The sequence below is a fragment of the Mesoplodon mirus genome (genome assembly GCF_964341445.2).
Source record: "Mesoplodon mirus genome assembly, chromosome: 1".
In the NCBI taxonomy this organism is placed as follows: Eukaryota; Metazoa; Chordata; class Mammalia; order Artiodactyla; family Ziphiidae; genus Mesoplodon; species Mesoplodon mirus.
Genome location: NC_138976.1, coordinates 223,531,353 through 223,556,955, shown reverse-complemented (window position 1 = coordinate 223,556,955; position 25,603 = coordinate 223,531,353). Strand labels below are relative to the sequence as shown.

Here is a 25,603-nt window from a genome sequence, read left to right as displayed (position 1 = left end):
GCTGTGTGTAGTGGGAGCAGCGCTGGGGTAGGAGGGAGATGCCCTCCGTTTCTAGTCCAGCACCGCTGCTTGGCAGATGTTTGCTCTCCAGTCCTTTGCCCCCCACAGTCTGCAGATCCTTCCTCTGTAAATGGAAGTTTTCTCTGTCCGGCTACCTCACAGGGTTCCTGGAGGATTAAATGGGATTTGACATATAGAAGCACTTTATAGACAGAAGCACTATCCACATATAAATTATTCCACATACCATTTTCTCATTTGATACTCTGGCACCTTATTATATTATCCTTGTCCTTTGAAAAAAATGACATCTTAGCACATCTCTTGTTGTGCTTCTAACAATGCGGGCAGCTTTTTGTGTTAGAATTTCAGCTGTAGATATTCATATGCTTTAGGAGAGATGCAGTATTAGAATATTAGGAGTTAAATATTCTGCCCTTTTAGTTTTCAGAACTGTGAGTTCTTTTTCTTTCTGATGTGATGAAGTTCAAACTGGAGCACACAAACACATACACCCAACAAGAAGAAAAGCCTGATTCATATCTGTTCCTTAACTAAAAAATTGCACAAAGAAAACTATTTAAAGACTTTTGGAGAGCAGTTAAAATATTTCTGGTCACTTTGTGTGGAGGTGTTGGGATTCTGTTTCAGACTGCGTGGTCAGCCCTGTTTTGGCAGAGTTTGAGGCAGTGTTGGTTCTTCACTGCCCAAGCTAAACCCATGACAAAAGTTATATTCATGACAAAGCATATTCAAAAGGATGATCTCAGTCCAAGAACAGTTTTTGCTTCAGTAAAGTGATACCATGATGTGGGAAGGAGGAATTTAGAGGCCGAGCGTTTTTTATTTCTTTGCTTTCAAATTTTCAAGTTGGTTTACATGCTGGGCAGATGACCTCATGTCAGTGGGTGACTTTGAGCATCCCATGTATAAAAATGAGGCCCCTGGATTAAATTACCTCTAGCATTCTTTCTAGTTCCAGGTTTTGTATGGTTCTCTTCTAGAATAGAATCCTCCATTTATTTGTTTTGTCTGGAACTTGCAGAAGCGAAGTATGGTGGCCAAACCATAGGTAGAATGTAACTCACGAGGTAACTTTGCATCTAATTTGCATAGCCAGGCAGCCCTTGCTTTGCACAGTTCCAACATACACACATTCCAGTTAACCTGAGTTAGTAAATAATGTTGACGTTGCAGGCGTTCATGAGCGTCTAGATGAGTAGCCAGAGGAATTTAGTGAAGGTGAACTTACCGATGTGAATAATGAAAGTGGTTGTGATGAGAAGACTGCAGATGTCTCAAAGGGAGTGACACCAGAAAGCACTTCACATGAGAGGAGCGCTTGGAGATACTTGGCAACATTGAAAGCACAAAGGATAAAATGGTAGAAGCTTAGAAAGGAGTATGACAGTTCGCCAAGGCGTGGAAAATATGCTCACTCCATGCTGTAAGATATACATTGAGAAGAAGGCAAGCACTGTTCTAACTACTCTCGGTACATACGCGTTTTGTTGTTTTTTTTTTTTTTTTTTTTTTTTTTTTGCTGTACACGGGCCTCTCACTGTTGTGGCCTCTCCGGTTGTGGAGCACAGGCTCCGGACGTGCAGGCTCAGCGGCCATGGCTCACGGGCCCAGCCGCTCCGCGGCATGTGGGATCTTCCCGGACCGGGACACGAACCCTCATCCCCCACATTGGCAGGCAGACTCTCAACCACTGCGCCACCAGGGAAGCCCAGTACATACGCTTTTAACAAAGAAAAAACTGCTTTAAATTTCAATGTTTCAAATGTTCTAAATGACAGTGTACTAAGTAAATACTAGTTTAAGTGGTTTTTCATTTTCTTATACATTGTAACAGTAAGAGATTTCTTCATGTTTTTACAGACAGTTTTAAATGTCACAGAATTATTGCAGTTTTCCCCACTGATTATTAAGATCTCCTTGCTAAATTATTTTTATAGTCCTGCACTCTTGTGCAAAGCGAGGCCTGCCTATAGTTCTGAGGTTGACTTGGAGATTTATTTATATTTTAAAAAATTTGTTATTTTTAAAATTTTTGTACAAGTTTTAAAGGTTACAGTCCACTTAGATTTATTACAGAATGTTGGCTATACTTCCCATGTTGTAGATAGGCTACATTTTTGTAGCCTATCTTACACCCAATAGTTTGTACCTCCCACTCCTCCCCACCATATCACCTCTCCCCACTGGTAATCGCTAGTGTGTTCTCTATATCTGTGAGTCTTCTGCTTTTTCATTATATGCATTAGTTGGTTATATTTTTTAGATTCCACGTGTAAGTGATACCATATAGTGTTTGTCTTCGTCTGGCTTATTTTCACTTAGCATGATGCCCTCAGAGTCTATCCGTGTTGATGCAAACAGCAAAATTTTATTCTTTTTTTCTTTTTATGGCTGAGTAGTATTCCATTCCATTCCACGTCTTCTTTATCCATTCAACTGTTGATGGACACTTAGGTTGCTTCTGTATCTTGGCAATTGTAAATAATGCTGCTATGAACATTGGGGTGCGTGTATCTTTTTGAATTAGTGTTTTATCTTTTTGGGGTATATACCCAGGAGTGGAGTTGCTGGGTAGTTCTGTTTTTAGTTTTTTTGAGAGACTTGTAGATTTATACCAGCATAAGCCAAGCTTCTAGAGGGAAGAGCTGCTCCCCTCACCTTAAAAATGTTATTCTAGTAATACACTTTTTTTTCTAAAAAGTCTAATAAGAACATATTAGAAAAAGAAAGGGGCATTAGTGCCCAAATTTCAACAGCCAGAGAAGACCACAGTTAATATTTAATATTTTTATCTGTATCTTCTGGATCTATTCCTGTGTGTGTGTGTGTGTGTGTATATTTATAGTGATACATATTTTTTAATTACAGAAATAGGATTACAGTATGATTGATTCTAGTCACACCTTTGAATGATCCACCGAATCGTTCAGGAAAGCTATTTTGCTTGTGCAGTTCTGGATCTACTCTTCTCACGAGTCAGCTACTAATGGCTGGGGAAGCAAGGGTGATTCTGAAGGACTTGGGGCAAATTATCACACACACACTTGATCAGGATTTGTACCAGTGATCCCGCAGCAGCATCAAAGCACACGTACGTAGGGAACAGTCCTAGGGGGAGCGTAGCTCCCGTTGGCAGTAAGCGGCCTGCCAGCATTCAGTCAGTGGAGGGAGGCCATCAGCACAATGGCAGGGCCACAGCCATTCCATGTTGATAGAGCTGTGGGCCAGGCTTCAAGGGGCCCAGGATGAATAAGACAGCGGTGTGGCCGTGAGACATGCCTGGTTGGAGGCAGTTTGACTCACCTAGAGTAATATTTGAATTTGTAAAAGACAGAAAGGTACCTTTCCTTCCTTCCTCACCTCCATTCCCGAAAGACTGTCTTCAGAGTCCTGCTTCTGTCAAGCCAGGGCGATTTCGTTTATTAAGGACTATTGATTATTTACGTATGTAAAGAGCAACAAATACTTCTCTGCTTATTGCCCCTGGTACTTGCTTACCTCTTCCTTCAGAAGCTGTCTGAGAATACTGATAAGGCTGAGCGATTGTGCCTTATTGTGGCTCTGCTAAGGTGCTACCCCTCCTGCTAGCAGGGTGGGAAAAGCCGTCTGTGAAATATGCCACTTTCCATCTCCCTCCTCCTCCCTCTCTCTCTCAGGACTCAGTTGATCAAAGGGAGATTCTCAAAAGAGTCGCATGAGTAGCTGCTTTGTAGAGGAAGCAAGGTACAGTAAATTCAGAGAAGAGTTAGCTGATCATCTCCAGTGAAATTAAATTAAATGGATGGAAAAAGGTATCTGCTAAAGTTTTCCCTAAAACTAATATGCTTTAGAGTTATTATACTCACATATCACATAGAGACTGAAAAGGTATCCCTGATACATTGTACTTTTCACAGCATTTAGTTACTCACTAGGTAAACTTCTATATCAACCTATGATAAGTTTCTTTCTCTTCCTCATCAGTTTTTTTTTTTTTTTTTTTTTGCGGTACGTGGGCCTCTCACTGTTGTGGCCCCTCCCCTTGCAGAGCACAGGCTCCGGACACGCAGGCTCAGCGGCCATGGCTCACGGGCCCAGCCGCTCCGTGGCATGTGGGATCCTCCCAGACCGGGGCACAAACCCGTGTCCCCTGCATCGGCAGGCGGACTCTCAACCACTGCGCCACCAGGGAAGCCCCTCATTAGTATTTTTATTGCAGTGCTTAGAGCACCGTAGGAAGGACTTATCAAGAAGCTTATTGTCTAACTTGTTTAAGCATCAGACAGTTATGGCTTTAGCAGAGTTGAGCTTTTAGAACCCAGTGTTTGAGTCAGGCAAATCATCATCTAAATCAGAATGGATTATAACCTCAAATGAGACATTTAAGTTGTCATTTATAATAAGCTCTACATTTGGGACCTTGTCTATCTTCTGTCTCTAGTGACTCAGTGCCCAGCTCAAAATAGGTGCTCAGTATAATATTTGTTGGAAAAAAAAAATTTCCTTCTAGAATTTGGATTAGACCTTTGCTGTTTAATATCTTACCTCTGATAATTTTTAATTTAGTTTATTAACAGATACTTAGCAGCATTTACTGTGTATCATGGACTGTGCTTGTTATGGGAGAAGATGCAAGAGTCCTGTATAGGTTGCTATCTATTTTTTTTTTTTTTTTTTTTTTGTGGTACGCGGGCCTCTCACTGTTGTGGCTTCTCCCATTGCGGAGCACAGGCTCCGGATGCACAGGCTCAGCAGCCATGGCTCACAGGCCCAGCTGCTCCGCGGCATATGGGATCTTCCCGGACTGGGGCACGAACCCGTGTCCCCTGCATCAGCAGGCGGACTCTCAACCACTGCGCCACCAGGAAAGCCCAGGTTGCTATCTAAATAAGGGGAAAAACAACATTCAGTTAATTGTGGTGCTGACTCTAAGTGTAATAAGCGTTCAGAGAAGGGAGAAGTCAGTGTAGGCTACTAGTGAAACCTGCAAATAGAAGGTGAGATTAGAAGTAGGTGCTGAAGATACTTTGTATTTGGATGAAGGGAAGAGAGAGCATTTCCGGCAAAGAGAACCAAAGCAAGGGCAGAGACGTGAGAGTGAACCCGTGTGCAGTCTTGGAATGCAGCAGTCGGAGCTGATTCTACACTCAGACTCCAATCTAGGGGGTAGTTCAGAGCTTTTCTCCACCTCCACCCCCAAGGACAAAAAGGATTCCAAAGTCACAATAAGGACTCCAGCTAGAATTTCTCATGGGGAGAGGAAAGGAATTATAATAGAAATGGCCTAAGCCAAGTGCTTTGGGGATCTTTTCTTCTTTTTTATGTGATCTTGGGCTCTTTTTCTCTTCAGACCCTTTTTTTTTTTTTTCCTTTTCGAACTTCTCTGCACCTTGTAGCTGGTGTTGTTAGAGAGGGAAGAAGTGGGGAATGGAGACCGACATGGAGCGCATTCGTTAGGCCTGCTACTGAATGTCACTGAAGCATGACTTGTAGTTTACACCTGATCAAGCCCTGTTCTCCGGGTTAGGGAAGTATGGGATTGGCCAAGAGGCCTCAGCCAAGATCAAGGAGTAGACATGTGCCTGGAATGCCCTCTCTGTATATTGTATATACTCCTTGAGGACCGAACGGGATGCCATGGCACAGTTCTGATCCCAGCTCTTTGTTTCCTTGGAAACACCGCTGCAGCATACTTGAGAGAAGAAACCCCCAGAAAAGGGAAAATGAAAATAATAGAAGGGAAGAGGCCTTTTTATGAGGTCAAGATCCCGGAAGAGATGGGAAGAATTGGAGCCCAGAGTATAATTAGAAGGGATATCGGCAAAGGAGAGGAGAAAATTGCCTTCCTGAGTCTGAAGGGAATGCTAAGGGAACTGATTGTTCATTTATTTTTCTTTTATATTTATTTAATGGCTAAATGTACCAGGCCTGTGTTACATGCTTGGAATACAGTGGTGGGGTGGTGCAGGTCAGGCTGTTCTCTGCTCTCTTGGAGTTTCCATGCTACATGGAGGTGGACAGGAAACCCACGGACAGTCAGTCTGTAAGGAATTCAGGCACGAGAGTAACAGGGTGGCTGCTTCTGATTGTTGGTTCAGGATGCACCTCTCTGAGGATGTGTACTTAAAAGCTAAGGTGGAAATGATAAGAGACTACCAATATCAAGATCAGGGGAGGAACACCTCAGACAGAGGAAGCAGTCAGTGTGCTCAAAGAACAGATGAAAGGCCCAAGTGGGTGGGTCACGCTCCAGCAGAGGCAGAGTGCTGGGAGCTGGGATGAGAGAGGTAGGCGGGTGCCAAATCACAGAGGGTTTGTATGCCTGGATAAGAATTTGAACTTCTTAGAAGTTCAAAGGGAAGCCACTAGAGGGTTCTCAGTAGGGGATCAGGTGATCGGCTGTTGTGGTGGGAGCAGGTGGGGTGGATAGAAGTGGAGAAATAGGAGGAGGCTCTTATATTCACCCGGGCAAGAGACTAGGATGTGATAGTAGAGGTGGGAAGTGAGCTGATTCTTGATATATTTCAGAGGGAGAGTCTGACGATGTCCTGATTGACATGGGGCTGGAGGTAGACTGCTAAGACAGAGAGAAGACTCCAGGATAGCATCTGAGCTTTTCTAGTTGACCAGCTGGGTGGTGGTGGTGCCATTAGTATTGGGGAAGGGAATAGACTCAGTGGGGTGGTGGGAAGGTGGAAGCAAAAGTTCTGCTTTGGCCCTTTCACTTTGAAATGTCTTTAGACATCCAAGTTGGGCCCAGTAGGCAAGAAATGATGGTGACTGTGACTGGGGCAGTGATAGTGGAGGTGGGAGAATGATGGAACTGAAGTCTGTAGTTCCTGGTTGGTGATTTAGTTGTGTGTGTGTGTGTGTGTGTGTGGTATATAAAGCATATTGGACTGGATGAGATCATCATGGTCAACGGTCAGCAACGTGCTTCCATGGGTTAAATCTCACCCCCTGCCTGCTTTCATATGGCCCAGGAGCCAAGAATGGTTTTTGCATTTTTTAAATGGTTGGAGAAAAATCAAAAGAATTATAATATTTTGGACTCTTGAAAATTATATGAAGTTCAGATTTCAGTGTTCATAAGTAAAGTTTTATTGGAAAGTAGCCACACTTGTTCATTTGTATATTGTCTGGCTGCTTTCGCACTACAAGGGCAGAATTGAGTAATTGTGTATGACTCACAAAGCCTAAAATATTTCATATCTGACCCCTGATCTAGGTGCGTAGAAGGAGAAGGTGGCCTAGGGACACATCCCAGTCAATATCAACATTTAAGGGCAGTCAAATGTTGAAGCACATAAGAGGGAGCTCGATTTTTATGTCTGTTTTCTCAGGTACCTGCCAAAAAGTGACACTGGTGATTAGGGCTTAGAGAATTGAGTAGTTGGGGGTTTAGGGTAAGAAGAACGCATCTACCGTATCTTTTATGAGGTCTAGGGAGACCATGTAATTCGTGAAATAATTCAGACTCCTTGCATTTGAATAGCTCTTTATCTTTGTAGACTCATCTTGACTGAGACCAGGTAGGTGACGTACACCTTAAGTAACTGTAGTTTTCAGACCATGCTCTGAGAGTAGTATAGAATATTTGGAATCAAGATTGCAATGGAAAATAATGAATATAACATGGACATTAATGCAAAACTGTAGTTTTAGGTTTAAAAGTTATAACCCAACTCAGTGCAGTATTCCTTATAAGGAAATAGAACTTGTAGAATGAATTCTATAGAAAGCCAGAAATTCCCTCTGTCCTTCCATTTGCTTTAAAAATCTTTTAGCTAAGGTAATGGATCAATATATGAGAGCTGAGAGTAGACGATTCCAGTTTGTGTACCTGTAAGAATGCACTATTCATCAGTGACTTTGATTCTTTTGTAGGAACATACACTGATAGGTTCAGCAAATTCCCAAGATATCCAACTATGTGGAATGGGAATTCTTCCTGAACATTGCATCATAGACATCACATCAGAAGGCCAGGTTATGCTGACTCCTCAAAAGAACACCAGGTAATGTACTTTAATTAGTGTTAATGTCACAATAATTTTTAAGAGGAAGAAAGTACACTAATTGAGGATGGTATGAGGACGTTTGGCCCTTGTGTGCTTTTACATTCACTTAAAGAAGATATTCAGTTAGTTACCAAGTCCTTAATATTTAACTTTTTAATATGGCTTAAACCCATCCTTCCTCTCTATACGTACTGCCGTGGCCTTATTTAAGTAAGGTCCCCATCAAATCTTGATTGGAACTCCTGCCAGCGCCCTAATCTTCTGGTCCACTCACCATACAACCAGATGGCTTTCTACTATTCTTGATGCAAAAATCCCTTACATCCCTCCTGCTTGTCTCCTATTCTTCTGCATCTGCCATTCTTCTGGCCAGCTAACTAACTCCTGTTTGACCTTCAAGGTTAAGTTCTGTCACTGTCTACTTTGGTCTAAAGTAAGGGCCCCCAGTACATTTTCCTAGTGCACTTTATTGCTTCCTGTTATGTTAATACTTCATACTGTGTTCTTGTGGGCTGTTAGTCTTTATTATCAAATTGGACTGTGAGGTCTTTGAAGACAAGGACCTTTCTTTTTCGGTTCTCTATCCTTAGCATGTACTATCAGACTAATAAGTAAGTGCTCAATAAGTAATGAATAAGCATAACATTATACAAATTAAATATTTGTCAGTTTGTTTCCTTCAGCTTTGAAACTTTGCCCTGTTGTGTAACTGTCTATATAACTGTTATAGGTGATGGTTAACTGACGTATTGATCTTCCGAATGTTGATTCATCATTATATCAAAAAATCATTAATACCATCACTAATTTCATCCATAAAGTCTGGAAATATTTGGAAGCTATCAAGCTCATGGTAAAGGATACAACTGAGAAAGGAAAGAAATAGAGCGTAAGCTGGCCCAGCACTCCCAGCTCTGGTGTGCTATTCTCCTATTAAATAATCTCACAGATACCAACCCCAGGGAAGGTTACTCTGAGGCTATGATGAAATAAGATGAAGCAGGCCACATAATAATTTTGTTTCAGCAGAGACAAAAACCAGGGTCCCTATGCCACACCCAAAGTACCCAACACCTTCTCTCGGCCAAGTGAGTGGCTGTTTCTTCACCAGTTACAACTTTATCCTCTGAGATAAGATTTTTGACAAACCCGATCATAGAATCACTCCTGCTCTCTGGCAGCATCTGGTATATACAGAGCTCCCACCTCCTTAGACCCTCTCCCAGGATGAGCAGCTGAAGCCCAGTCCTGCAGGAGTCCCCCCGGGCCCCCTCCCTGAGATGCCCCCACACTTCCTGTGGTGTCTCCTCCCTCTGCGTGAGTAATAAACCCAACTGGTTCAACTACGGGAATATTCCTGGTGGTCTTTGGTTGGAAGACATGGACACAAATTTCCCAAAACTCTAATTTTCACTTGAAAGCTTGACATTTACAATTGGCAACAAATCCTGTCAGCTGTTTTTGTCAAAGTGACAGGCTGGCTTTGTTCGTTTTCAAGAAAATGTCTGCCAGAAAACCACTTTGAGTATGTCTTCTGCTCAAGACAGTTCTCATACTTGGGTATGCATTAGCACAGTGCTTTGTGTGTACTTCTCATTTTGTCACCTGGAATGTTTAAGAAGTTGTGTACTACTCAAGGGTCAAAATTTACTAAAAGTAGTAATTTATTCTTTTTAAAAATTTATTTTTATTTTTTAAAAACATTTTATTGGAGTATAGTTGAGTTTTACTGCTTCATCAAGGACCTTTTCAAGTGAAACGTTTTTAGAAATTGTGGGTACATGGCAGTGAATAATCCAGTGACTACTTATAAATGTTTGGTGCCACTGCTTTCATTTGTGCTAAAACACCAGCAGTTTTACTCTTTGCCAATGCAAACGTCAACACGGTGAAAAAAGGCAGGTTAGTGTTATTATAAAAATAAATTTGATCTTCGGGACCCCATACAGACCACATTTTGAGAATTGTTATTATAGTCGTGCTTTTATTTATTAACTGCTGGAGCTTTAAAAAATAAGCCTATGTATGTGTTTGCCTTTAATTAAACTCCTCACTGTATTTAAGGAATTTGTGTCATAAAGGCTAAAATCTGCTAATTTTAGTAGGTCCCCTCATGTCATAACTATTTTTTGAGCTCGTGCTTTGAATAATCAGACTGTAGGAGCATAGAGACCAATTACTTTTAGTGCTTAAAAACCCACATGGTAAGTGAAATCTAGATGGAGAGTAAGGTTTTGTGTGTATGCATATACATTAAAAAAAAGTGGTGGTACAAAGCCAGGTGAGTGCCTTAGGAACTTAAAGAAACTAAGGTAGTATTGGTTGGAGTGACAGAGGAAGTAGAAACCAAACTGGGCTTTGTGAGACATCAAACTGAGTGAGACTCAGGGTGATAGAGAACGGGAACCCTATGCCAGGTTATAGGACTGGGGTAAGCCTTGCTTTGGAGGAAGAATCAGTCATGTTTAGTGGACAGAAAATAACACCCCTACATCCCCCCCCTCCCCCTTTTTTTTTTTTTTTTTTTTTGCTGGAGTTGAGAATTCACTAGAAGTGGGAAAGAAGGAGATAAAGAGGGTTTCCTTTTGCAGGGCCTTTAATGTCAAGTTAAAGAACTTGTCCTTTATCCTATATCTAGGCAGCTTAGTCATTCAGTGGAGAGAGGCACGATGACACTGGTAGTCCAGGAATATCAATCTCATAGTGGTATGTGCAATTTTCTATTTATTTCCTGCCCCTCTGAAATTTTTCCTTAATATCCATCTACCCATCGTTTCTTCTGTTGAACTCTATTGTCAAGATAAGCAGTCAAGTGGATCTTACAAATCTTCTATCTATTGATAGGATAGGGACATTTTTCTGTGCTATAGGAAGTTACAGAAGAGTTTAACATAGGCCTCATTTCTTATTACTGATACTATAGATACTTCTGAGTTTAGTTGGTTGATTGGCTCTTTTTATCCATGTAGATTGGACACACTTGTTTTAGTTGTAGTGTACACTGCTACCATCTTTTTATGACTGGCTGCAGTGGTTCCATATTAACCCCTTAATATGCTGTATAACAAATTTAGAGCTTTGAAAGATAGAGGATAATAATCTATGATACTTGGTACCATACGCATTTAAAATAAATCAGCAAAGAAGGAAATACAAGTAATAAAATTCACCAAGGGCGGATTTTATTTTGGGGAATTGATTCTTTTGTTTTTCCTATATTGTATTGGAAAAATTAAAGGAGAGAACATGATAATCATTGTTTACATGTCTGACCTCTTCTCCCCACAGAACGTTTGTAAATGGCTCCTCTGTATCCAGTCCTATTCAGCTACACCATGGGGACAGGATATTATGGGGGAACAACCACTTCTTCAGGTACGACATTCATGGCTCTTAAATAGGTAGATTTTTGATGGTTATATTCTGAAATAGAAAAGTATATATTAAAGAGTAAACTTAATGCTATAAGTATTCTATGTTGTTTTGTGCACATAAGTATTTATTCACTATACGTATGCATTTATTCACTATACATACGCTTGTTCACCATACGATTTGAGCCCAAGGGACACATGAACAAGTACACTCGGGAGAAATACTGTGTTTACTTACATCGTTTTTCCTTTTTATTTCCCAGTGGAAGATGATTGCTATGCCATCTGGTATAAGAATTCATTAATTATTTTCTGACATGCTTGTCTTTTTGTTTCTTTTTTTATTGGAAAAGTAGTGGTTTTAGTTTCCTTATCCATGAAATAAGGTTAATATTTCATTTAGGAATGCTCTCAGCTGCATGTAATGGCAAACTTGACTATAATGGCTTAAACAGATAGTTCATTTCTCTGACAAGACAGGAACTCCCAAGGAGGATGGTTATTGGCATTGGCTAAGCCTCTCAAAAGAGTCATGGCAGAAGTCATGTCATTGTCTTGGCTTTTCCCTGTGGTCTAAAGATGGCCACGCCACTCCAGACATCAAGGCAGCACTCAGGCACATGCGAAGAAGACGAGGTTGAAGGGTGGCAGGACTAGCCCTGACTGTGCAGATGAGAAGAAGCAGGAGTCTTCCCAGAGTCCCCAGCAGCCTTCCACTTATGTCTCATTCGGTAGAATTTGCCTCTCAGCTGCAAAGGAGGCTGAGAATGAAAGTGTCTGACCTGGGACTGCATATTGTTTCCCATACAAAATTGGTGTTGTATTGGTGAGGACGGACCGGCTAGATAGAGTACAAAGTTAAAATACTGGTCTGTTCCTCTACCTGGCCCTGGCCCTGTGTTTCATACATCAAGCTGACTAGATCCTTTGCTTGTGGGCCAGTTGCTTTTTTTTTTTTTTTTTTTTTTTTTTTTTTTTTTTGCGGTACGTGGGCCTCTCACTGCTGTGGCCTCTCCCGTTGCGGAGCACAGCCTCCGGACGCGCAGGCTCAGCGGCCATGGCTCACGGGCCCAGCCGCTCCGCAGCATGTGGGATCCTCCTGGACCAGGGCACAAACCCGTGTCCCCTGCATTGGCAGGTGGACTCTCAACCACTGTGCCACCAGGGAAGCCCCAGTTGCTATTTTGATTGTTGAAAAAAGAGGGGTACAAAGTGTGTGGAAAATATTTTTCATTTTTTTCCTTAAACTTAATCAAGTGTGGATTGCTTGGCTTAGTGTTCAAAGCCTTCATAGTTTGGGTTAAGTTGATCTTTCCACCATTATCTCGCACAACTTTTGCTCTACAAATTTTGTGTATCTCTGTGTAATTTTTAATTTCTCCAGAGGCTATGAGAGTTTCCATTTTTCCTCGTGCTGTTCCTCTGTCCAACGCCCTGCTTTCATTTCTCCTCAGCCTTTGAGGCTGGGCTCAGATGACTTCCTATTCTGTCATCCCTTCCTCTTTCAGTCCAGCGTGAGGTGGTCCTCAGCTTTTCTCTGACACCTAGCTTGTCACATGGCCTCGTGTCACACTCTCTGTTGTTATTAGTTGCGCATGTGCCTGTGTTTTATTTCTACTACTAGAATATAAACTTCTGAGTACAGTAATTGCCTTATATGCACATAGTACCCCCTTGGCATCTAGCAAGTGCCAATATTTAGTTAATGCAATGAATAAATACATATCTTTCTTTAAAAGATAATATTCTTTTTCTCCCCAAGACTGAATTTGCCTAAAAAGAAAAAGAAAGCAGGTGGAGAAGATGAGGAACAAGACACGTCCATGAAGAATGACACCAGTTCTGAGCAGCTGGATGTGGATGGAGACTCGTCCAGTGAGGTGTCCAGCGAAATCAACTTCAATTACGAGTACGCGCAGATGGAGGTAACCATGAAGGCTCTGGGCAGTAACGGTGAGCAGATCTGTTGTGCTTTTTAGAATCTTTCAGAGTTGCTAGACTGTTAGAGTTGTTTACAATGGACACTTTTTAAACGTTAGCAGCAAAGGAAGTCTTCATGTTGTTCTCTGTACTCAATTCTTTTGTGACTTTGGCCTTAATTTATTATGCTTATAAAAACTTGTTTTTTCTTTCTGCCTTGATATACAAATCACTGCAAACTTTGTTCTCATTGATAGAATTTCTCAGGTTTGAGACTTGACTGCCACTGGCTTATCATTGTAATGGATTTCTGGGGCGTTAACTCTGTCTTAGGTTATGTGTAGAACATACAGATAGACCTGCTTTTTTTATATGGAAGATGGTTTGGCATGTATCTGACAGAATAGATAATACCATCAGTAATTGGAAGTAAGGAAAGTTAACTGTCTATAAGAATCTTACGTTATTAATTAGGATGACAAACAACATAATAATACAGAACATTTAAAGTATATTGTGTTGTGCAGTTAACCTTTTATTATTTGCCTTCAAAAAAAAAACTTGTTTAGATCCCATGCAGTCAATACTGAACAGCCTAGAACAACAGCACGAAGAGGAGAAACGGTCTGCGTTGGAGCGCCAGAGGCTCATGTATGAACATGAACTGGAGCAGCTCCGGAGACGGCTGTCTCCCGAGAAGCAAAACTGTCGTAGTTCGGACAGGTTTTCCTTCCACTCACCCAGCGCTCAGCAGCGATTGAGGCAGTGGGCGGAAGAGAGGTAGGTGGAGCACAGGGCCTGTGCCCCCTGTGTAGCATATGCTTGTCACCTGTAACCCATCTGCGTAACATACAGAGTGGAAAAATCTAGACCTTACTTTAAAAATGAATTACATTAAAAGAGAGTGTTACAGCTAAGAACCACTTGGCATTGTCTTTCCCCTCCCCACTTTTGGAAAAAAAAATGGGAATTGTCAATTTATATTGATTTATTTAAAGCCGCCCCTGTTAGGTGCTGCCCCCTTTTCAGTTTGTGTGGCTTTTGGATTTGACTAAACAAGTACGTGTACTTAGAAGTTATACTTTATCATTGTATATTATACTTTAGGTTCTGAAGCGTGGGTAGGTGCTTTTTTTAAAAAAGGAAAAAGAGAAAGGTGGTTTATCAGATAGGTAAAGCATGGTACCAATGAGATTCAGATTGCAAGTTTGATCTCTATTTGAGCTAATTAGCGTTGCACTAAATGTTTTATCCATGGTTACAGACGTATTTAACTAACCTCTTTCTCTTCAGAGTTTGGTCTGCAGACAGGCAGCATCTCTGTCACCTGGAGATTGATAGAAATGTAGCGTTTTGGGTCCCCCACCCCAGACCTACTGAGTCAAAATCTTCAGTTTATCAGGATTCCCAGGTGATTTGTATACACAGTCAAGTTTGCCAAGCCCTAGTCTCTGGCCAGCTTCTTACAGGAGCATGTGCCAGTGCTTGTAACGTAGCCCACATTCAAGTGCGTGCATGGGCCAGTGTCGGTGATGTATTCCCTGTGTGCAAAAGAAAGTTGTAAAGCTTGGTTCGCAGTTTGGCGTTAACGTACTATGCACTATATAATATTCTGATGTGCTGCTTTAATGGTTATCTGACCCCCCACCTTTTTTTTTTTTTTTTTTTTTGAAGAGAAGCAACACTGAATAACAGCCTGATGAGGCTGAGGGAACAAATCGTTAAGGCCAATCTGTTGGTGAGAGAAGCTAGTTACATTGCGGAAGAACTGGATAAACGAACAGAGTATAAAGTAACCCTACAGATTCCAGCTTCCAGCCTCGATGCCAACAGGAAGGTGAGATTGACGTTAGTGAAAAAAAACAAAGATATCGCTGGATAAAACGCCTTCAGATTTCACCAGGGTTATTTAAACACCAGGGTGCCCTCATCCCCATCCCCAGCAGTACACGTACCCCAAGTGGTTCTTCCCTTCATGCTATTCCTCTGCCACCCCTCCCCACCCCAAGTGAGGGATTCATTTTACCTGTAGCGTATTATTTTCTACTTGTCAATAGATGGCATGACACAACTGTCCACTAGTTGTTTCATGTGGGTATTGAAGATCACAATTCTCTTTTTTTTTGTATAAGGTAAGAAGCCTAATAAAATGCAGAGGGCAAGTCCCATCAAAGTCTCCTATCCTTGCCATTCAGTTGTTTTCTCGCTTATTTGGGTTCTTTTGTAGCTCTTGATCACGTTAGTACATAATTTTTGATGGATTAGGTAGACTTTTGTATTCAGATATTTGTTTCCCTAGCTAGCTGAATATAAGGTAGAAGGGCCTTTGCAGTATGCGAGAGAATGGTAATTTTTGAACTTCAGAATTCTAAAATCCTTTCTTCATTATGTAAATTCTGTTTCTTTGGAACTGATTATAGGCAAGATGTTAAGGCAACATTGGCGTCCTTCATAATTCTCCGAAGTTCTAAGTAGACGTATCAGAACAGTTTAAAAAATTTCCGGTAAACGTCAGTTGATTAGATATCTGATAGGTACATCTCTCTGGGGGAGATCTACAGGGGCATTTTTATTTTCTACTTTGTGATTTCAAAACGTTTAAACATTTTTTCTACATTAAAAGCACGTTGCTCTTCTAAGCTAGAAAAACTTAAATGAGTACTATTTTTTTTTGAGGTGAAATTCACGTAACATAAAATTAATTAAAGTGAACAATTCAGTGGCATGTAGTACATTCACAGTGTTGTGCAACCAGCATCTCTACCTAGCTCTGTACCGTCTTAATAATAAATTTAAACTATGTGTATTTGGAAGTTGGTATCATCTGTTGCCTCCAAATGTGTAAATAGGATACTTTTCACAGCTTACTCTTTTAATCATTTGCGTTTTGTATCACTTTAAGACACTTAGCCATTCAGAAATTTTTTAAAATGCAAACTTTTGAAAGTAAAAATTCTTCACCATCCATCCCACAAACTTTCCCTTCCCATTCAGTGCTTATTGACTCTCTTCCTACCCACTGATACTCTTTGGTCATATGATGTCCTGAATAAAACATTTTTGACTTCCCCATAGACATGGTCTACTTTTCTGGGATTTAAGTTTAAATTTAGATTTATACTTAAATTTAAATTTTGACTGCAGTTAGAGAGAAAGAGGTTATATTAAGCTTGTAAGATTTCTGGGAAGTTCTGCACTGAACAGATTAAAGAATGATACAGTTTCCATTTTAGTCGATGACATTTGACTGGTGGGTATAGAATGTTGGGGTTGATGTCTACGATGCATAGATATCTCTGTGCTTCCCAATGCCACTCTTACTGTCTTCACAGCGAGGCTCTCTCCTTAGTGAACCAGCCATCCAAGTGAGAAGAAAAGGAAAAGGGAAGCAGATTTGGTCTTTGGAAAAACTGGACAACAGGTTATTGGATATGAGAGATCTTTATCAGGAGTGGAAGGAGTGTGAAGAAGATACCCCAGTAAGTTATTTGAGAAAAGTTACTTCACTGATAGTCACAGAAGGAACCACTCAAGAATGAGCCTGCCCATTTTAGGGAAGAACTGTTCATTTTTCCAAAATATCTTGTTTTATAAATACAATACTTATTTTAATCCTGTCAATTGTTTAGCTAGTCAAGAATTTTAATAACCTATTTTTCTGGCATCTTCTCTTCTCCATATTTGTGTTCTCTGGATTTCTAGTAGAATCTTCTATGTTTGTTCTGGCTTCTGTTGGAGTTACGTGTATCTGTCTCCCATGGTTTTACTCAGGCCTTATTATCTCTCTTCCCATTTCTCAACACATTTTAACGTTGCAGATAACAAAACTACAACATCTGTTTTTTTGAACTGAACATCAGTGGTACCTTAATATTTACACTATTAGGAACATTTTTTGAAGGCGTTTTGATCCTAAAGCAGGTGCCATAGATCTGAACTCTGGTACTCTCTCCTCAAGTTTCAGGTTTGCTCATTTAGGTCAGCTGTGTGCTTGTACGTATTTAAAATAGAAGTATGAATTATGTATATTTTTACATATTTTCAACACTGCTGGTCCTAGGGCCCCATAGAGTTGTTTACTTCCTTAGCCTCTTGTTTTGTAAAAATGTTCATCAATAAAAATGACTTCTTATAGTTAGATGACATTTTTTTCTTAAAACATTTTTTTCCATTTTCTTCTGTATTTCTCTCCTATTTCAACTTAGAAATGAAATAACATTAACAACAAATAACAAGCAAACCACACTCCTGTAAGGGGGTCACCTCTCATTAGCAGCAGCGTGTCTAATGATTTGGTAGGGACAGGTGGAATAGATGTGAATGAAAAATGGAGTACTTTTGTACACTCTGCTGATTTTTCTAGTCAGTGTATGCTTTCTCTTTTCACAGCAAGTTTTCCATGTAAGGGAGAAGAAATGATGAAAGTAATGATGTGTTATTGGGATTGCTCTCTCACGGGTGAAGGGTGCTGACCACCATTCTAAGTGGGAATGAGGAAGAGTGTGTGTGTGTGTGCGTGCCTGTGTGCATGCATGCAATACAATGCTATACTTCGGCTAAGTTTAATGACTTTATTAGACTGCATCAAAAAATGGTAGGTTGAATTCGTTTATTTTAAGAGATTTTATGAAGCTGTATGTCTCAAATCTCTTTAAAGGTGATACGGTCTTACTTCAAGCGTGCAGATCCATTCTATGATGAGCAGGAAAATCACAGTCTCATTGGGGTGGCTAATGTCTTCCTGGAGTCCCTCTTCTATGATGCGAAGTTACAATATGCTGTTCCAATCATCAACCAGAAAGGAGAGGTTAGTTTTCTCCTCGTGCCTTGTGTCCCGCAGAGAACAGTTCAAGAAACAGCAGGGTGGTGAGAGTAAATTGTTGTTATAATATTTCATCAATAACAACAAGCATTATCTACGTGTATTATTAATATCTGTGTTTCCATACTGCTGGATGGTGATTATTCCAAATAGATACTTTGAGGAAAAGTAACTGGTAGAACCTGTTATACCACTAAGCTAACCACTTGACTCTACAACAGAGAAAAGAACAAAATCTGGAGAAAAGATCTGCTTTTGTCCCCACTGCTGTAGGTGGCAGGCCGGCTGCACGTAGAGGTGATGCGCATTAGTGGTGACATCGGGGAGAGAATCGCGGGAGGCGATGATGCTGGGGATGCGTCCTTTGATAAGGAGACCCAGGAGAACAAACTCGTGTGCATGGTAAGGCCCACTTTCCTTTAGAAGTAGTCGAAGTGTAGCTGGTTCTGAGGATTGTGGGTATTTAGACAGTAAATACCGTGTCCTTTTTCAAATTTCGAAAATATCTGTCTCTAAATAAATCTTTAGTATTTAGTGTTCTAGAGACCGTATTTCATCACATTTTCCTGACATTCCAGGTCGCCAGGTATTTCTACTCCCTTCCTCTGTGACCCCTTGGATAAGTCACCTCTTTCTTTTGGACTGTTCTGCTCTGAAATTATGTGAATTTGAGTTTATCTGAACTTCTCTCTAGAGAAGCCAGTTTTCTCACACAGGGTTCCTCCTCCTTTTGGGCCTCTTCTGATGCTGGAGGCGTGTCCCAGCCCTGGTCCTATTGCTAAGCGGCCGCCTAAGCCACTCTTCACACTGCCTTTCCACATTTCTTGTTTCCTCTTCAGGAGCATGCCCTTGCTTGTGCTGTCCCATCCTGTCCTCGCCCCAGACCCTTTCCCCTCTGCTCTTCCCATGCACGCTGTTCCTGAACTGTGTGTTGAGTATCGTCTGTGAGACACTGTGCCAGGCGATGGGAATATGAAGATGAGTAAGGCAGGACTCCTGCTGTCAAGGGGGCAACCTGTGTAGTTGGTATGCACCTTTGGGGGACGCAGAGGTAAACAGAGGACTCCAGTATTGTGTGACCCGTGTGCTCTGAGAGGGAGTTGTTCTGGGACACAGTGTAGGGGTCATCAATGAATGAACATAGTGAGGTCTGAGGGATATTTCTGGAGAGATGAGACTCAGAGTGAACTTGAAGGAGAGCATGTTATGTAAAGCTGTCCTCTCCCTAGGGGGCTGTGGTATCGTCACGGGTGGTTGCTGGGCGCGTGTTAGGTCAGCACAGGTAGGGCCGCCTCTTCACTCATTATGACAAGGAGAACATCCCATCGTGCATTTCCAGGCACACTCTGGTGGGCCAGGGTGCCATGGGTTGAGACTCACCCAGGAGCCACTTTAAAGGTTTTTGAAGACAAGAAATCAGCAAGGGGCTTAGACACCGTGTGTGAGTGAGGAGGCCATTAAAAGGGGAGGCCAGGGATTCCCTGGTGGCGCAGTGGTTGGGAGTCCGCCTGCCGATGCAGGGGACACGGGTTCGTGCCCTGGTCCGGGAAGATCCCACATGCCACGGAGCGGCTGGGCCCGTGAGCCATGGCCGCTGAGCCTGTGCGTCCGGAGCCTGTGCTCCGCAGCGGGAGAGGCCACAGCAGTGAGAGGCCCGCGTACCGCAAAAAAAAAAAAAAAAAAAGGGGAGGCCAGGAAGCCCACACTTCACTCTGATTTCATAGTCTATCCTAGGTCCAGGCTTGTAGCTCAGTAAATACTTCTAGAATTGAGTTTCGTTTTGAAAGGAGTAAGTTAGGCATCAGCTACAGGTATGGGGCAGCTCAAGCTGTTAGAGTTGGGCCACTTCCGTAGGTCTTTGCATATATTTAGGAGGCCTCAATTAGTAATTGACAGTCCATTGCTTCCGTGTGAGGGGGAACTATTCTTAATTCACTAAAAGGTGAACCTTTGTACTGTACTCGATTTCAGAACATTTCCTTTGAGGTTATATGATTATCAGAGATGGGGAGATATAGCCTTACTGACTCATAATGGCCCGCTTTAAAGGGGATGGACCAGAAATGCAACCTGTGTGAAAGTTACCATTAGTGAAGTAACATAGGAGGGTACTATCTCACTTGGGAAATGTATCTTTGTCACTGGGTAACTTAGGCTTTTTTTTTTTTTTTTAATGAAGTTAAAATGTATTAAGATTTTTTATGGAAGATATCAAACACATAGAAAAGTAGTAGGAGAGTGTCATTGACCCCCATTCATCCTCCCTCGACTATCAACTCATGGTCAGTCTTGTTTCGTTCATACACACAAGCTGCTTCTCTGCTGTCCCCTTCCCTTGGATTATTTTGAAGCAATCCCAGACATCACATTTCTTCAAGAATAGTTTAGTATATGTATCTCCAAAAGAAGAGGACTCTTAAAAAACCAACCTAGCCAGGATATCATGATCAAGAATGAATATTTTAATATCATGAAATATCCAGTCAGGTTCCCTGGTCGTCTTGGTGTCTTCAGTCTATTTTATATTTTAATCTTTAGGCTCTGGCCCTTATGCTTGCTCCCTCCTGCTTGACCTCTCTCTCTCTCTCTCTCATCCTGCAATTTGTTGATTGTAGAAACTGCGTTGTCATCATGTGTTTTCTCATAGTCTGGATTTTTCTGATTGGTATTATTTACTGTGTTAAGGTGTATTTGCTGTAAATTGGGAGTTAGATATAAAGGTGACCTATGGGGGAGGGGAGGGGCGAGATCCTTTACAGGGTGAGGTGTCTTCCATCAGAAGGCACATCATGTCTGGTTCTCTTTTGGGGATGTTAGCAATCGTTGATGGTTATTACCTAGGTATTTCATTAGGAGTTAGAAAAGATAATTCTATCATCCCTTCATTTATTAGCTGGAATTCTGTAGAGTGAATCTTCCTACTGTCAACTATTTCGCTATTCAGAGGTACAATTTGTATCTAAAAGGCGGGGTGAATGCTCCATTCTCTCCCTTTATTCACTAGTTTTCCAAATAATGAATTGGTTTTCCTACTACTATGCAGAAGCGACAAGTGAGGTTTTTTTGGTTTGGTCTTCGTATCATTATGAATTCTTGGATTTAAATATACTTGGTGTGTTTTGATCCATTGTATTCATTACCTATATCGAAGCTCAGACGATCCCATCTTTGGCCTGTGGAGGCCTCTTCGGGTGGCTCTTGAGTCCTTTGATATAACCCTAACCCTCAGAGACTGTGCCAGCTTTCCTGCTCTGGTGTGACGCAGACTGTACATTCCTTGTCCCAGACCATTTCTCCAAGGAACTGGATTCCTTTCAGTGGGGAGTGGTTTTTAGACACCATATTCTGAGTGTGTAATAGCCTTTTGTGTAAAAGGAGGAAGACAAATAAACTGTATGGTAATAAAACATTGGTGGGGAAAAAAACAAAAGATACCAGTTTGGGGACACTTAAGATATCACAGGTGATGAGGATCACTGGCCCTTAAAAGAAGACTAGATTTATTTTTCTGTGATGAAAAAAAGTATGCACATATTAACATATTGATTATTTTAATTACATTAAATAAAATTAGTATATTTTAAAACTGCGAACAACATCAGTGTCTCCCAACATTTCTGGGCTGTAGGTCTTGAGCAGTGGCAAGTTGAAGTCTGTGGTATTCTGACACCTGGTGGTGATTTTGGTTTCTTCATGCAAAAACTTAAACCTATGTTCTAGATCATTCCTGATATTCTTTATTCCTGCGGTCTCATTCCTAAGGAGTTGTCTATAGGGGAGAGTTCAGCATATGAAACCTTGCTTTCTTATTTATTTCAATCTTAAAATTGAGGTTGATTTCTAAGAAAGAAAATTAGCTTTCAGTTGGAATTCAGTCACAAAGAAGTATGTATTGATCATCCATCCACGTAATGCCTGGTAGTGATTTCATTCGTTGTATTTCATTGGTATGGTTAGTCCTCACACATCTATCATTAGGTAGCTATCCTGTTTTCCAGAGGAGAAAAACTAAGGCCAAGAATTTAAGTAACTTGCTCATAAACAGAAGCTAATAAGTGGCAGAAATTTTTATTTAGATCTTTGTACTCCAGAATATTGCAATATTCCCAAATACCACATTGCCTCATCTTAAAGAATATAATAAGCATGTTAAACACTTAATGAAAAGGGGATGGTTTTTAAAATTTAATGAAAAATTAATTGCTGAATACTAATTGCTCTGTTTGGTTTGGACAAATAAAATGTGTTAGTCAATCTGTCTTTCATAGCCTGGCAATTGCTATCTAGATGTTTCAAACTCTATGCCATCACAGGAAAAAGTGAGTAATAGCAGGAGTGCCCATCTGTTGCTTACCCATTATAGAAGAAAATAGTCGTCTGCTTTGCATGATTTCCTGTGTCATTATTAATACTTTGTTAAACAGTAAGAGCATTTGTGGTTGCTACACTATGTAAACTTCTGCCACATACTCAAATCTGTTTTTGTTAATTTTATGTACTGGAGGTTTAGAGTGTGTCATACAACATGTAAGAAGCGACCAGGTTAAGAGCGTGATCAATGATCAGTGTGCAGTCTCATGAAGGTTGGCCTCATGGATTATGAAATCAGAATTTAGCTTAGTTAATTTTAGGACTTAGTTTCCTCCACAACTTATCACAAAAGTCCAAGTTAAAAATCAACCTGACACTGCCTGCCAAAAGAAATAGTTAGACTATTGGCTGCTTTAAATATAGGCATTTCTTCTGGGGGTGTTTGGGTCTGATTAAACACATACTTCTGTAATCGTATGTAGTTATCACAAAACCCCACACCCCAGCAGTCCAGGGCACATTTTGTTTGATCTGGCCCTCCTCCCTGAATCTGCACAGAGAAGGCATCACACACATCGCTGCAGAGAATGGTCAGCAGTCACCATCTTTTGTCTCCTCCATTCACCCCTCCAGATCTTCGGAGTATACATTCCCGATGCTTTTAAAGTTTTCCAAAAACGCTCTAGTAGCAAGTAACATTCCAATTGAGAACCTTGTTCTTTTTTATACATTAAAATATCAAATAAATGTTTTTTTCCCTTTTCTGAATATTTACTGCTTACTGGTATGCACACTGTTTTCATTCTTCATTCATCATTCTTAACAATCTTGTGTCCTTGGGCCGTATTATCCATAGTTGGCCGAGTTTGTATGATTGAATGGTGCTGATGTTTGAGAACATTCTTCTTCCGAAGATGATGATGATGATGATATAAAAAACTAGAATTTTAAATGTTCTTCATCAGCCTGTAAATGCTTTAAAATGTCCACTTGTATATAGTCAAGTTACTGATACCTTGTGTCAACCTCTCACTAAATATGACATTTCACAGACGCAAAAATACAGCCCAGGTTAAATGAGATTTGGTCAACGTAAACCAACTGTTAGTGACACAGTCAGGACTAGAGCCTGTGTCTCTGACTCAAAGTACTTCTTGAAACTTTCTGAGTTAAAAACAGTCTCCCTTTTCCTTCAGGTTAAACTCCTTCAAGCCACTGGCTTGCCACAGCATCTGTCCCACTTTGTATTCTGCAAATACAACTTCTGGGATCAACAGGAGCCGGTAACTGTTGCACCCGAGGTGGATACCTCATCCTCTCCTGTCAGCAAGGAACCTCAGTGCATGGTTGTCTTTGATCATTGCAGTGTAAGTGTGTTTTCCAGACTGGGGCAGCCTTTAATTACTCAGGTCAAAACAAAAAGCAGCCCATATTTTGTTGAGTAATTTGGTACCAGTCTGTGTCTTGGATCAGTTTCTTAGAGTGGGGTTGGAGTCAAAGATTAAAGTGCCATCAACACACTGTATGTACATGTTAAACTTACACAACGTTATATGTCAATTATATCGCTGTAAACCTGGGGGAAAAAGCAAAACTATAGTGTCAGTGCATGTAACTCCTCCAGCAGCAAAAGTTAACTTTTGTGTGACTATATATACGTACATACGTCTGCTCTTCTCCAAAGGAATCCATGTTTTATATGAGTTACTGGAGAAACTGTCATCTGGGAAGGTTAGGAAACCAGTGTTTTAGAGAAAGTGAAGATAGAAGAGAGACAAGAACTAGCATTGTGGAGCCCCTAACGCTCTGTTCAGCACTTTGTGATTCTTTCATTTGCTCTTTCCCACAGTTGTATTTGATGACAGTGCTGTTTTTAGCTGAAGAAGTCGGTTCAGAGGTCATTTGCCCATGGCTAGTAACTAGCAGAGCCGCGACTGTCAGATTCTAGGTTCTCTTTTTCTACTTTATCTCACTTGAGCCATCTCTTTTTTTTTTTTCAAGAGAGGTCTCTTTCTAATCTGTTTAAAACAGAAATACTTTTGTTGTGCTAAAGATCAAGAAAGAGAGAGAGAGATTCTATGACTTTTTAAAATAAACTTTTTTAGAGCTTAATCCTGATTATTGCAAGAGGCTGTTTTACATCTATCTTACAAAGATGGACAGATAGGAGAATTTTTTTTAAATAGGTGATTATTTGCACTGATGATCAGTATTTATTTCCTTTCTCTCTCATTATTGGAGATAGTTAACTTCCTAAAAACTGGAAAAAATTGTTTTTCCAACACACTGCTGCCTTACTGGATGTAATAACTTTTATATCAAGATGTAGATCATTGTTGTCATTCTTAATATAACTATTTATACTTTCAAAAATAGCTCCCAAAATATTGCTAACAAAATAGAATACAGTGCTGGTCTTTCACAATAGATTTTCAAGGTGAAAAGTTTTTTAAAAATCAGAGTTAAGAACCTTGGGCCATCTGAGCATTCATTATGGGTGTTGGATGACAGTTTTGTCCTATGGCTAAAACATTCTATTTCTCTTCTCCATAATGAAGTGAGGATATGTCAGGTGTAAGTAATGGTAAGGTCACCAGAAGGTGTTTTCTTCTTCTGTACTTACTTCCTTTCAGGAATTTTCTGTTGGCATCACTGAAGACTTTATCGAGCATCTTTCAGAAGGGGCTTTGGCAATTGAAGTCTATGGCCATAAGATGAATGATCCTCGGAAAAACCCAACCCTGTGGGATTTGGGGATTATCCAAGCAAAAACACGCAGTCTTCGGGACAGGTGAATTTTAGATATCCATCTGATTCCATTTATAATTTTAAAAAATTGCTAGAGATTAATATTACCATTTATAAAGGTTACCCCTTCCTGAGCATTACCAGTATTCCAGTAATAGCTGGTGTCATGTCCACAGTATTAACAGCACAGTTAAACTTCCTTGGAGGAGTGAACTTTGAAGAGTGATGGGAAGAAGTTAAGAAATAGGTAGTTAAGAATAAAGTGTGAAATGAATTTTTGGAGAATAGGTTGCTTATCATTATGAAATACTTCTAATTAATCATCTGTAGAGAAAATGGATCAAGATATACTCTGGAATTCAGGTTTACTTTTTTTAAAAAATAAATTTATTTATTTATTTTTG

At 40.6% G+C, this 25,603-nt stretch overlaps 1 protein-coding gene across 1 annotated transcript in view; it reads left to right on the top strand.

The window, feature by feature from the left end:
• The window catches only part of KIF13B (kinesin family member 13B), a 190,695-nt gene that overhangs the window by 93,912 nt on the left and 71,180 nt on the right, over positions 1-25,603 (top strand). The window contains exons 14-23 of the mRNA XM_082616987.1: positions 7,891-8,021; positions 11,313-11,399; positions 13,161-13,351; positions 13,888-14,098; positions 14,993-15,155; positions 16,651-16,797; positions 17,976-18,125; positions 18,414-18,542; positions 23,648-23,818; positions 25,085-25,242. Coding sequence (XP_082473113.1) covers positions 7,891-8,021; positions 11,313-11,399; positions 13,161-13,351; positions 13,888-14,098; positions 14,993-15,155; positions 16,651-16,797; positions 17,976-18,125; positions 18,414-18,542; positions 23,648-23,818; positions 25,085-25,242 — 1,538 coding nt within the window. The remainder of the gene's footprint in view (positions 1-7,890; positions 8,022-11,312; positions 11,400-13,160; positions 13,352-13,887; positions 14,099-14,992; positions 15,156-16,650; positions 16,798-17,975; positions 18,126-18,413; positions 18,543-23,647; positions 23,819-25,084; positions 25,243-25,603) is intronic.